Source organism: Monopterus albus, unplaced genomic scaffold (genome assembly GCF_001952655.1).
Source record: "Monopterus albus unplaced genomic scaffold, M_albus_1.0 scaffold174.1, whole genome shotgun sequence".
In the NCBI taxonomy this organism is placed as follows: Eukaryota; Metazoa; Chordata; class Actinopteri; order Synbranchiformes; family Synbranchidae; genus Monopterus; species Monopterus albus.
Window position 1 is genome coordinate 610,481 of NW_018128054.1, and position 10,409 is coordinate 620,889.

Genomic DNA, 10,409 nt, shown 5'->3' on the forward strand with positions numbered 1-10,409 from the left:
GTCCAAGAGGATCTAATCCAAGAGTAAATTAGGCCTTTTAATGCACGTAGCACATAAGCTTCTATGCCCTTGGGATAATCTCTCTTCTGTACCTTAAGCTCCAGTGAGCAGCACTGTTTAAGTGATTGTGGTTTTCTAGATGTTCTTAGTTATTCTAACTTTAGCAGCTTAATGCATTTATCACATGTGACTACACTGTAGCACACTGCTGTCAAACAGCTGACTAAAATACCACCTTGAACTAAACCTCTGTAGGTCAGCAGAATTCAAAAGGAATCTCGCTACCTTACAGGGATGTATTTATCCACTCGATCCCTGCCAGGATAAGGATTCTACAGTGATACATCTGGAACCTGGCCACCATGAAAGGAGGAGGCTCTTACTGTACCTTGGGGTCTCACAGGAACCCCTTTCTCCCCAGGTTGTAGTCGAGGAAAGTAGAGTACTTTATTAAAAATTTAAAAGCTACAGTAGAGTGGTTAAATAGGATAAAGTGAATTAAAGAAATCTGCTAAAACAGACAACAAAGAGGCCCCAGAAGAAAAAGAAAGCAGACCTGATCGTCTCCAGTATCCTCTTCAGACTGGGTGCAGCTCAAGGAGTGACCAGCTTTAGCATAACACCATCATATCCAAGAGTACACATCATTATCTGATTGAACAGTAGTCTATTATATTACACATGTATAGGCAATCCCTTAAAAGGCAACAAACTAAAGTACTTGTTTCAATATGACAGGTTCAACACAAAGCAAATGAATTTCATTTGGATAGCAAAACATGGCTATATTTTGATGTACATATTCTAAAGATCCTTCCTCTTTTGCATCGGTGACATATCTGGCAGATCATTTTCACAGAGATGACAAAGACCATTGGAGTAGCTCAGCATGCACTATCCAACTACAAATGACTGATTTATTCCTGTGCTTGAGTCACATTTGTGTGGCTCATTTATAGTCAAGTGGCACATAAACATGTAGCTGAACCTCTTACCCATAGTTTTCAACAAAGTAGTATCTGGGGACTGATGTTGCATCTGGTGTCAGAGTGGCAACGTAGCTGTCAAAGAGTAGTCTTTGTTCTGCATCAGGACCAGTGTAAGAAGTCTCAAGGTGCAGGAGGTCTCAAACGTAGAAGACATTTCACTTCTCCAGTCACCTACATGTACAGAAAACATCACTACACACACACTTATCAGGATAAACCACAAGGGCAAGAGTCCACACGTACCAGTCATCAGCTTTAAGGAGAAAGCAGAATACTTTGCAGAAGCGGAGAGGACCAGAGGCTGCTGAGGGTAACTGCTCACAAAGTGCGTCCTGTCCCAGAAAGTCAGCTTTTATGAAGAAGTCAAACAAAAATGTCCTCACATCAACAGTGAATGAAATTTCACCTCTTATAGTGGCAGTTAACAGGGACTACAGCACGGATCATCCTGGTAACGCCATGGTGACTGGTAGCAGGTGAGAACATCAGCTGGTTGGAGTAGGTCACAAAGTCCTCAGACATCTAGAGAGGAATATAAATCACATTAGAAACTCAGCACCGTCTGAAAAACCCATCATTGTGTCAAGCACAAACAACTTACAGTTAATTTGGAGCCACAGTCCTGCAGTCCAGCTTCGATGACAAGTTCAGTGTCAGTCACTGCAACAGCTTGGCACTGACTACTCTCTGTGTGCTCACCTTCTCCCAAAAACAGCTCTCCAGCAGAGACAAGACGTCCATATTTAAACAGGTCAGCCTTTACCGTAATGATCATGGATGTTTCTGTGCATCGGACATGCACAGCGGTCTCATCACTGGAGTCTGACCCACTGTTTTCTCCAGTAGTTAACACTGCAGATTTATATTGTCTTCCTTCAGCATCAATCATGGGTCCATCCTTCAAAGATCGAATGGTATGTGCAACACCAAAAGCAAGTGAAAGCAGCAGCGCCAGAGAAGCCGAATGCCCTGCGATTACCATTGTGCACTTCTCTCATAAAAACAGGAGACTTTTGGAAATATGAATCAGAACAAACCTCCTGCTCAACCCAGTCAGTAAGACAGATAATGATACACCCTTCCATATAAAACACAGAAGATCTGAGCCAGTCCAGATAATCCTCCCACTTCAGACCAATCAAATCACCTGTGGCAGACAGCTGCAGGCAATGACTCGTTAGCTGATGTGGCAGAAGTAGAAAAGGCTGTAGTGGCTCTGAGCTACATGTACTTTCAATATTATATGGATGTTTGTGAAAATTTATTGGCTGAAATCATTTCCAGAGAAACAGCATTTCTCAAACTATGCTCATTCACAAAATGCTGGCATTTGGCTGTTTTTTTTTTCAACTTAGTGGGATTAATTTCTCCACTTTTCAGAATATAAACACATTTTTATTAATTATTAGTTCAGATCTGGCTGTAATTACAATACAAATAGAAAAATGATAAGTGTGATGATCAAATAACAAAAAGGAAATACAAAATGCTTGTGTAATTCAAACTGTGGAATATATTTTACATCACACAAATTTTACATCACACATGTCCTACACAAGAATGGTACTGTCTCAAATTAACTTTATCATAAAATCCCTGAAGTATAATCACAAAATCATCAGCTTTTTTTATAAACTGGAATAAACTGAAAACACAACAATGTTCAAAATTCTTTCAAATGTAAATAATGTGTGTGTGTTGGACCGTTCTACTCAAAATCAGCATTTCTTACTCTGTCTGAATGTATTTACTTTGACCTGGACCTATTTTACAAAACCATATGTGTGAATCAAGCAAATGCAGACTAGGTTTACATGTCAATGTCCAAGAGGAACAAGCAAAGGTTTCTCACAGCCCTCATCTCTTACAATCTCATCTAATGTCCATTGGAGCTTAGCACTGATATTAGCAAATGTTGAGCGGTGCTTCATGTGCACTGAAAATTACTCCATTAGTTGGATGTCAAAGGCAAACACTCCATCAAATGAAAAGCCCAAGTAGAAGGTAACCTTTTCATTTCCATTTGGAAGAGAGGCAGAGTACCGAGGAAAGACCCTGATTTTGCTGTGCCTGGTTCCACCTTGGACAAACAAGTTTCCATTTTCTGTCCATCCTTCAACACGTTTGAGTAACTGCACAACGTCCTTAGTTTTCCATATTTCCCCTTCACGCCATTTCAGGTTTTTTTCATTTAGAGTGCCCCCAATCTGTTTTTCAATAGCACTTCTGTGGACAATCTTGTTAAGGCCTTTTGCCTTTCCCAGAAAGAAGTGGACCATGACTCTGCTTTTCCTTGTAGACCTGTGTTCACGTTTTTGCTCACAGAGTCTCCGAAGTGCGTCAATGGCTGACAAGAGGGTCTGACTATTAGCAGAACTGAGCTCATTGCTCGTCTCAGGCCAGAAGAGAAGGGACAGAAGGAAGAGAGCGCTTGGTGATGACATGTCTCTCCCTTTTGTAGTAAATCTCTTGCTGAGATCTTGTAGCTTTTGAAGGGACAGGAGCTTTGAAGACCCAGGCAGAGTACAGTTCAGAGCTATCTGGCAAAAGATGAAGTTTGACAGTTCTGCCTGGTCAAGGTCCTTGCATGTCAGGTTTTCTGGGTACATTCCAATTATTGTCTCAAGTTTTTTTCCTGCTCTCTTTGGGTCATTGTGATTAAGTAAGGAGAGGATGGATGTAACGTTCCCTCCACCAAGGCTGTAAATCTTCATCTGTCTTTTGAAAGCAGAAAGGTTTTCAAATGGAAGGGCCGCATCAGTGCTGTTGCTTTGAGCTGCTTCCTCACTCTCATCTGGTGTGACACAGAAAAATCCAGCAAAAACAGCACTTTTCCTTCTCAACCATCTTCTAGGATTGTGTAGTTGTTCTGAATCTCTTGCATCAAGCTCTTCATCCATTTCACTAATGTCAGTTTGAAAGTAGCTAAGGTCTTCAGAAATGCACTCAAGTGCATGGTGCAAGCTCTTCTGTAACCCTTTCAACTGCAGATGAAACTTCTCCCAGGGTTTTTTGACCTCTGCTGGTATGTAGTCTGTTAACAAATACTGCATCAACTCTGATTTTCCAGCATCGTTTGAAAAAACATTTGTTCTTGACAGGAATGTTAGCAGCCTGCAGCCAACATCTACCTCCCCATAGTATGAGTTGTTTAAGCTGACAGTCTCTTTCTTTGGTGTGTTTTCAGAGGCCCGGAAGGCAGAAATTCCTTTGAGAGCAATGGTTATAATTTCAATTCCTCCTTCAGGTGAGGTTTCTTTTTCCTCAAGGGTGTCATACAAGTGGTAAAACCACCTCTTGTAAACTTGTCCCAATGTGTCAAGGACAAATGTATCATATGGAAGAAGAGCTTTTGCTTCTTCTGCCCACTTTAGGGCCTCTTCAAATCTCAAGTTTGTATAAAGCAGCCGGGCAAGTTGTTGTGCCACAAAAGCTTCTTTTCCCAAAGCTATGTAAGCTGCCTCCATGAGCTCGACAGCTTTCTGACCACCACTTTTGGTGCAGACATGCTCAACAAGAGGTGAAAAGGCTGTGTCTTTAGGATCTCCTCTGCTCTTTTTGTTTCGTCTAATGAAAAGGGCTCTGATGAAATTCAGAAACGTATTTCTGTCAAACCTATGATTCATAAGTACCTTGTCACTGATGAGATCCATGGCAATGTCACTCTGAGGCACACCTACAGACAGCTGACTCAGAATTTCCTGTGCCAACTTTGGGTGAATAATCCGTATTGATGAAATGTGAGTTGAAGCTTCTTTTAGGTGGATGAAAATAAGCTTAGCTTCATCACTGAGATGATCCACAAATGCATGGTTCTGAGTTCTTTCCACATAGGTAGCTATGCCAAGAGATGCCTCACACCGGGAAACAGATAGGTATGAATCTTCAACGTAGCTATTCAGGAGAGCCACAAATCTAATGAGGCGAGTATCAGGTGATGAATGATCAATTTTCTCTAGCACATTTTTTACAAAGTTCTTAATGTAGCTCTCCTCGAACTCTTTGCTCATCAGCACAAATGTGAGGATGAACTCTGGTTGAAATTGCAGTTGGAGTTGCTCCAGCTTTTTGGAGAACAAAGGCTTCTCTCTAGGTGACAGCTTATGTGTGACTGCTACTGTTTGAGATGCTTTGCTCATTGGTTCTGGATCATGTGACCTATTGCAGATCAGTAGAACAAAGCACAGCACAGAGGAACGTAGCTTTTTGGTTGCAATGGCATTCCCTAGTTCCCGTCTGAGTTCACTTATGTAATCTGCTTTGCAATCCTCCAACAGCAGGAGCACCGGCAGACAGTTGTTTTTGTCTTTCTCGTCATGTTCTCTCAGTCTCAGCGCATGCTCACACACAGTTGTGATTTCCTTACAGTGTTTAACAACTGCACATCGTAACTTTGTCCTCTGACTCCAGAGTATCTGTCGTGCCACTGTACTTCCACCGCTGCCAGGTTGGTGGTATATGTTCACACTCTCAATGGGACGTATGGCTTTGTTACGATTAATAATACTGTTGAGGATTGTGCTTGCGTCTTTGTAGGCATCCCTCTCTATGATAACCCCACACCTGTGTCTGTCAGCAAGCCAGAAGTTGATCCAGTTTATCTTTCCACCTCGATAGAAGTGGCTCTCAATATGCTGGATTTCATCCTTGCTCATGATCTCCAGATTTGTATCATCACACTGGTCGACACTGATGATTTCTAAAGAATCTAGCCTAGCCTCTTCAACTGATCTTAGGAAGCACAGGCCTCCATTTAGGACTGGTAATTTTTTCATGGGCTGACTCTTTGAAAGTTGAATGCTTTGCACTGTGGCGTCCACATGACTCAGTGGCATTTCTACAATGCTGATATCTTTGAGTGCAGACATTGAACAGGACACCTGGGCAAGACTCGACCACTTTTTGTAGTTTTCCTTTGACTCTGATATGACTGCCAAATAGTCATGTCCATTCATTTCTGCATAGAATTCATGGAAAACCTCAACAAGTGGCTGCTCAACTTCAGACATGAGCAGGAAGATGACCACAAATGAACGCCTGGGAAGGATATCATTGCAGATGACAGACACTGCCGCCTTCATTTTCTTTTTACTTGTTTTGATCCAGGTTTTTTCATCACATGTTTCTTCTGCACCAGGGAAGTTGTTTCTTCCATTGCAGAAAATCCAGCTTGTTCTCTCAAAAAGCTGCAAAGAATTTATGAAGTCGTTAATTCCTGGCTTACTGTTCCTTCCATAGTCATCGAGGAAATGAAGTGTTACAGCCTTCTGCTCCTTATATTTACCACAAAGCCCAGATGACTCTGAATCAGGGTCGAAATCAAACACACAGAAGACCTTCATGGGAACCAAGAAGTCAATGCAGTCGAGATGCACTGACTGAAATTTGTTTGTCACAAGGATGTAAAACAGAGAGTTGTCCATGTGTGTTTTTCCACATGTTAAGAGGACGGTGAGTTTCCTCTTTTGATCCTCTCTGAAGTCCTCAGCCATTTGAATGGTTGAAGCTTCTGCCTCCTCTCTCTCTTGGTCCTTCTCTGTCAGTCCTTGAATGAAATGAACAAGTTTATCACCAGGTACCTGTGGACTGCTGGCTCCCACTCTGTAATAGGGAACTTTGTCTCCACATTTGACTTTCTTGTCCACCTGAGAGAATTTTGGGATACAAACTGAGTACAACTTATCTTTTACAATGCTTGCTTTTGGGACAACATCATATTCAATGACCCATGTTTTCTCAGTAGTTTTCTTGTCCAGCACCTCAACAAATCGGGGGTTTCTTATGCATTTCCTGGCATCACATTGCTGATCTGACCCGGCGAAGCATCTTTCAATGTAGTCTAATGCGTCCACAAAGTCTTCTCTGTTTTTGATAGGTATTCCTATGATTTCCCCATGCTTGTGATTACTTCCCATTTTATCCATAATGCCAAAATGAATTGTCCCATTGGTTCTCATATTCATGCATGCACATGCAAATCTTAACACTTCAATTCCTACTTTTAATTTCAGCCTTTTCAAGTCCAGTTTGTGTGCCTCCTCCAGTGATTTGTATTCATGACATGGAATAATCATGTTTTCAATTCCTGTCTCTGGAGGAAGCACATTGTGCTTCACATACCTGCAGTTCTTTTCATCCTCATCAAATTTTCGATAGTCACAGAAAGATACATCTACTTCTGCAGAGGCTAAGTTGTCACTGCATACAGTAGGATTAATCTCTCTCTCTGTTCTGTCACATGGTGTCTGCGAAGAAAGTTTTTGTTCTTGTACTAAATTTAACACATTTTCTGTTTTGTCATCTCTACCTTTATCATGTGAATCACTTTCTTTTTTTTGTTTTTGCTGTTCTGACTTTAGAAGATCATCTCTTTCTTTCAGCAGATGTTCACTTTGGCCACCTTTCATTCCAACTGTAGTGCTGAGAAATTTCTTCTGTAGCGTTTTCAGAACAGGTCCTGTCACCTCCTGCTCCTCCAGTTTTTTTATGTAGTTCTCTTTTATCCCAATGGATCTCAACCAGGAGCTCACATGAGATTCTGTCCAGCTGTGATAAGGCAGTTGCTGCCATTCTGTGGAACAAAATTTTAAATAAAGGGTGATTAAACAGCAGGTGAATGAATCTTTGACTTTTTACTCTGAAGAATTTCTATTTGTTTACTTTTAGGTGTGGTTATTGGTTAGGTGTGTGATTTGGATGAACCATCCCTTCAACTTTTTTGATCTTCCCTTTTCAGCTGCACTGACATTTATGGGTTGAAATGTCCGTGTCTGTTGCAATTGTATTAGGAACCACATATGTGACATTGCATTGAATAATTGTACATTGTGAAGTGCAGTCATGCCAAAGCACATAGTAACTTTCATATTGTGGTGCATGCAGAATTTTGAGCCTTGGTGTAGTAAAACACAATCTAATACAGGAGGAACTGCACTGCACAATTTATGCAGTGTCAATTATGCAACATTTCATACTCACCCATCTCTGAGGAACTGCTTTCCATTTTTATGGATGTTCCTAAAAACTGTTTAAAAAAAACTTAATAAGCTTTAATGTTTGTTATATTAACATTGTTTTTTGAATAATTGACATAGTTACTAGACAAGGTCACACTTACCACTATAGCCCCTATAGCATTGTTGATGTATCAGTCAGTGTCCCTGTTGGTGACAAAGCAGGGTTAGCACACTTTCTTTACTTTTATCTAAAATCATTATGAGAATTTAGTTTGTTTGGTTTTTGTCATAATTGTCTGTTGTGATACGTTATGCATTTAACACTTTTAAAACCCATTTTTATGTATGGTCAAGTGTTAAAAACACATTTGTAATTCATTCTGCACACATCGTGACTAGTTTCTGATATTTAGCATAATATTGAAAAATTCTGCACACATCGTTTCTGATATTTAGCATAATATTGAAACAGCAGAAACAAGCTGTGTACAAAACAGTGATCAACCCAAAATGGTTCCCTGTAAAAAGTGAAAATTCAGTCGATACAGCCAGTTCACAATATTTTGTATTTTTTCTTCATTTCACTCCATATTTTTTTAATGAATACTTGATAACGATAATAAAAGTCAGAAGCGGTAGTAAAGCATAACCTTAAAACATAATCACGTTTATGATTCACATTAGCAGAATTAAGCTGACAGACAAACAAAACAACGTTGGACGTTCATAACTTTGAAATAATGGTCTCACAATGTTCCATTCTGCACTTCTTAAACACATTTTAATGTCAGGCTGACAGGCTACATCTTTAACAGGAGGATTGGTGAAATTGTTCCCGTAAGTACATTGGACACGAAAAATATGAAATTATTTGAATTAGGCCTAAAGTTTGACACACTTTAGCTTATGTAGTTTTACTTTATCGCCATTTTTTTGCCATCCAGTGGGTATGGTCTACCTTTCTTTGGTCTGAAATTGAAATTAAATGAAAGACTATTGTCATTGTATGCACACTACGGTACAAACAACGAAATGGAGTTAGCTGCTCATACAAAAGAAGAAGATAAATAATAACTGGAATTAAACAATATAAACAGGATAATAAATAGACAATATAAACAGGATGAATGGTAAAAACAGTAGAGGAGCTTAAAAGAGTGCAGCAACTGTATCGCGTTACAAAATAAAGTGAGCTAGTAGCTCAAAACAGTAACCACTAACAATTCATACGTATTTATTATGATGACAATTTTCAGAGGATTGTGTAATTGCATACGGTGAGGTAAGGTGTGACAGTGTAACAGTAATGCAGCAGCAATGTACTATTACTGAGTCGTTAGGGGTCCGTTAGGGGCCAACGGTCAACAGTTAGTCCACTAACGGACATGTTGGCCGTTGGAGGACTGAAACACCACGTAGTGGGATAAATACCTCCTGCTGATGAAGCCCCTTGGATGAGAGGTGAAACCTCTTCTACCTAAAACTAGGTCGAGATACTTTTTTCAAGTTTTTTTCGTAGTACAACCGGAATGACTGAGAATTAACGGACATCACTATCAGTCCTTTCCTCGTTGTTTGGGCCGCAGACTGGAACGTTGAGACGGGGCCTATACCTACATTATGTCTTTCAACCTAACCATGATACTGTAGACACTCGTTACACTTGAACCATATTGAAACCACACTGTTTCAGCCTCACATCACTTTTTCTAACTCAACTTATAAAAAGACACTTCAATGAAAATCTGTGCAGTGTGGTTGCTTTGGTAACCTGGATGATAAAATAGCTACATACTCCAAAATAGTACAACATACATACCATTTTACAGAAATGACAGTACTGCTGATGCAAGTCTGGAAATGGACCTTCTACTAGTGATGGGACGTAATATGATTCTTCGCAGCGGGTGTCCAGAAATCCAAGAAGTGTTTAGCGAAGCGCGTATCGGGACTTGTATTGTTTGCATGTGACGTCATCGATGACGTTTGAAGTCTCGCTGCGTGTAGAAGTTCTGGAAGTGGTTCGAGACAACACGTGGTTTGAATGGGCTATCTTGTGCTCACGAGAGAAAAATTTATAGTTGAATGGAAGTCATTAATCCCATGTCCATAGTGTGGCAAGACCGGTTGGAGTGCTTCTTCTTCTTCTTCTTTCGGCTGTTCCCGTTAGGGGTCGCCACAGCGAATCATCTGTTTCCACCTAACTCTATCCTCTGCATCCTCTACTCTCACCCCAACAAACTTCATGTCCTCTTTTAGCACATCCATATATCTCCTCTTTGGCCTTCCTCTTGACCTCTTGCCTGGCAGCTCCATCTCCAACATCCTTCTACCAATATAACCACTATCCCTCCTCTGCACATGTCCAAACCATCTCAATCTGGCCTCTCTGACCTTGTCCCCAAAACAGAAGACCTGAGCTGTCCCTCTGATGTGCTCATTCCTAATCCTGTCCATCCTGGTC

The 10,409-nt window shown here is 40.6% G+C and overlaps 2 protein-coding genes across 2 annotated transcripts; both read right to left on the reverse strand.

The window, feature by feature from the left end:
- Nucleotides 1-433: 433 nt before the first annotated feature.
- LOC109969547 (zona pellucida sperm-binding protein 3-like) lies at nucleotides 434-2,138 on the reverse strand. Its single transcript, XM_020616493.1, has 4 exons — nucleotides 1,591-2,138; nucleotides 1,396-1,511; nucleotides 1,233-1,321; nucleotides 434-1,160 (listed from the first exon to the last, which is right to left on the reverse strand). The coding sequence occupies exons 1-4, from the start codon at nucleotides 1,969-1,971 to the stop codon at nucleotides 1,045-1,047; spliced, it is 702 nt and encodes a 233-aa protein (XP_020472149.1). The 5' UTR covers nucleotides 1,972-2,138; the 3' UTR covers nucleotides 434-1,044.
- Nucleotides 2,139-2,482: 344 nt separating this feature from the next.
- On the reverse strand, nucleotides 2,483-10,107 carry LOC109969542 (sterile alpha motif domain-containing protein 9-like). Its single transcript, XM_020616486.1, has 4 exons — nucleotides 9,765-10,107; nucleotides 8,107-8,149; nucleotides 7,968-8,013; nucleotides 2,483-7,560 (listed from the first exon to the last, which is right to left on the reverse strand). Exons 3-4 carry the CDS (start codon nucleotides 7,990-7,992, stop codon nucleotides 2,933-2,935), a joined length of 4,653 nt encoding a protein of 1,550 aa, XP_020472142.1. The 5' UTR covers nucleotides 7,993-8,013; nucleotides 8,107-8,149; nucleotides 9,765-10,107; the 3' UTR covers nucleotides 2,483-2,932.
- Between the last annotated feature and the right edge of the window lie 302 nt (nucleotides 10,108-10,409).

Excerpts from the sequence above, each read along its gene's own strand:
- LOC109969542 (XM_020616486.1), bottom strand. The coding sequence starts at position 7,992 with ATGGAAAGCAGTTCCTCAGAGATGG. Across the intron at positions 7,561-7,967 it reads AAGCAGTTCCTCAGAGATGG|AATGGCAGCAACTGCCTTAT; the intron begins GTGAGTATGAAA and ends TTTGTTCCACAG.
- LOC109969547 (XM_020616493.1), bottom strand. The coding sequence starts at position 1,971 with ATGGTAATCGCAGGGCATTCGGCTTCTCTGGCGCTGCTGCTTTCACTT. Across the intron at positions 1,512-1,590 it reads ACTGTGGCTCCAAATTAACT|ATGTCTGAGGACTTTGTGAC; the intron begins GTAAGTTGTTTG and ends ATTCCTCTCTAG. Across the intron at positions 1,161-1,232 it reads CTCCTTAAAGCTGATGACTG|GTGACTGGAGAAGTGAAATG; the intron begins GTACGTGTGGAC and ends CTGTACATGTAG.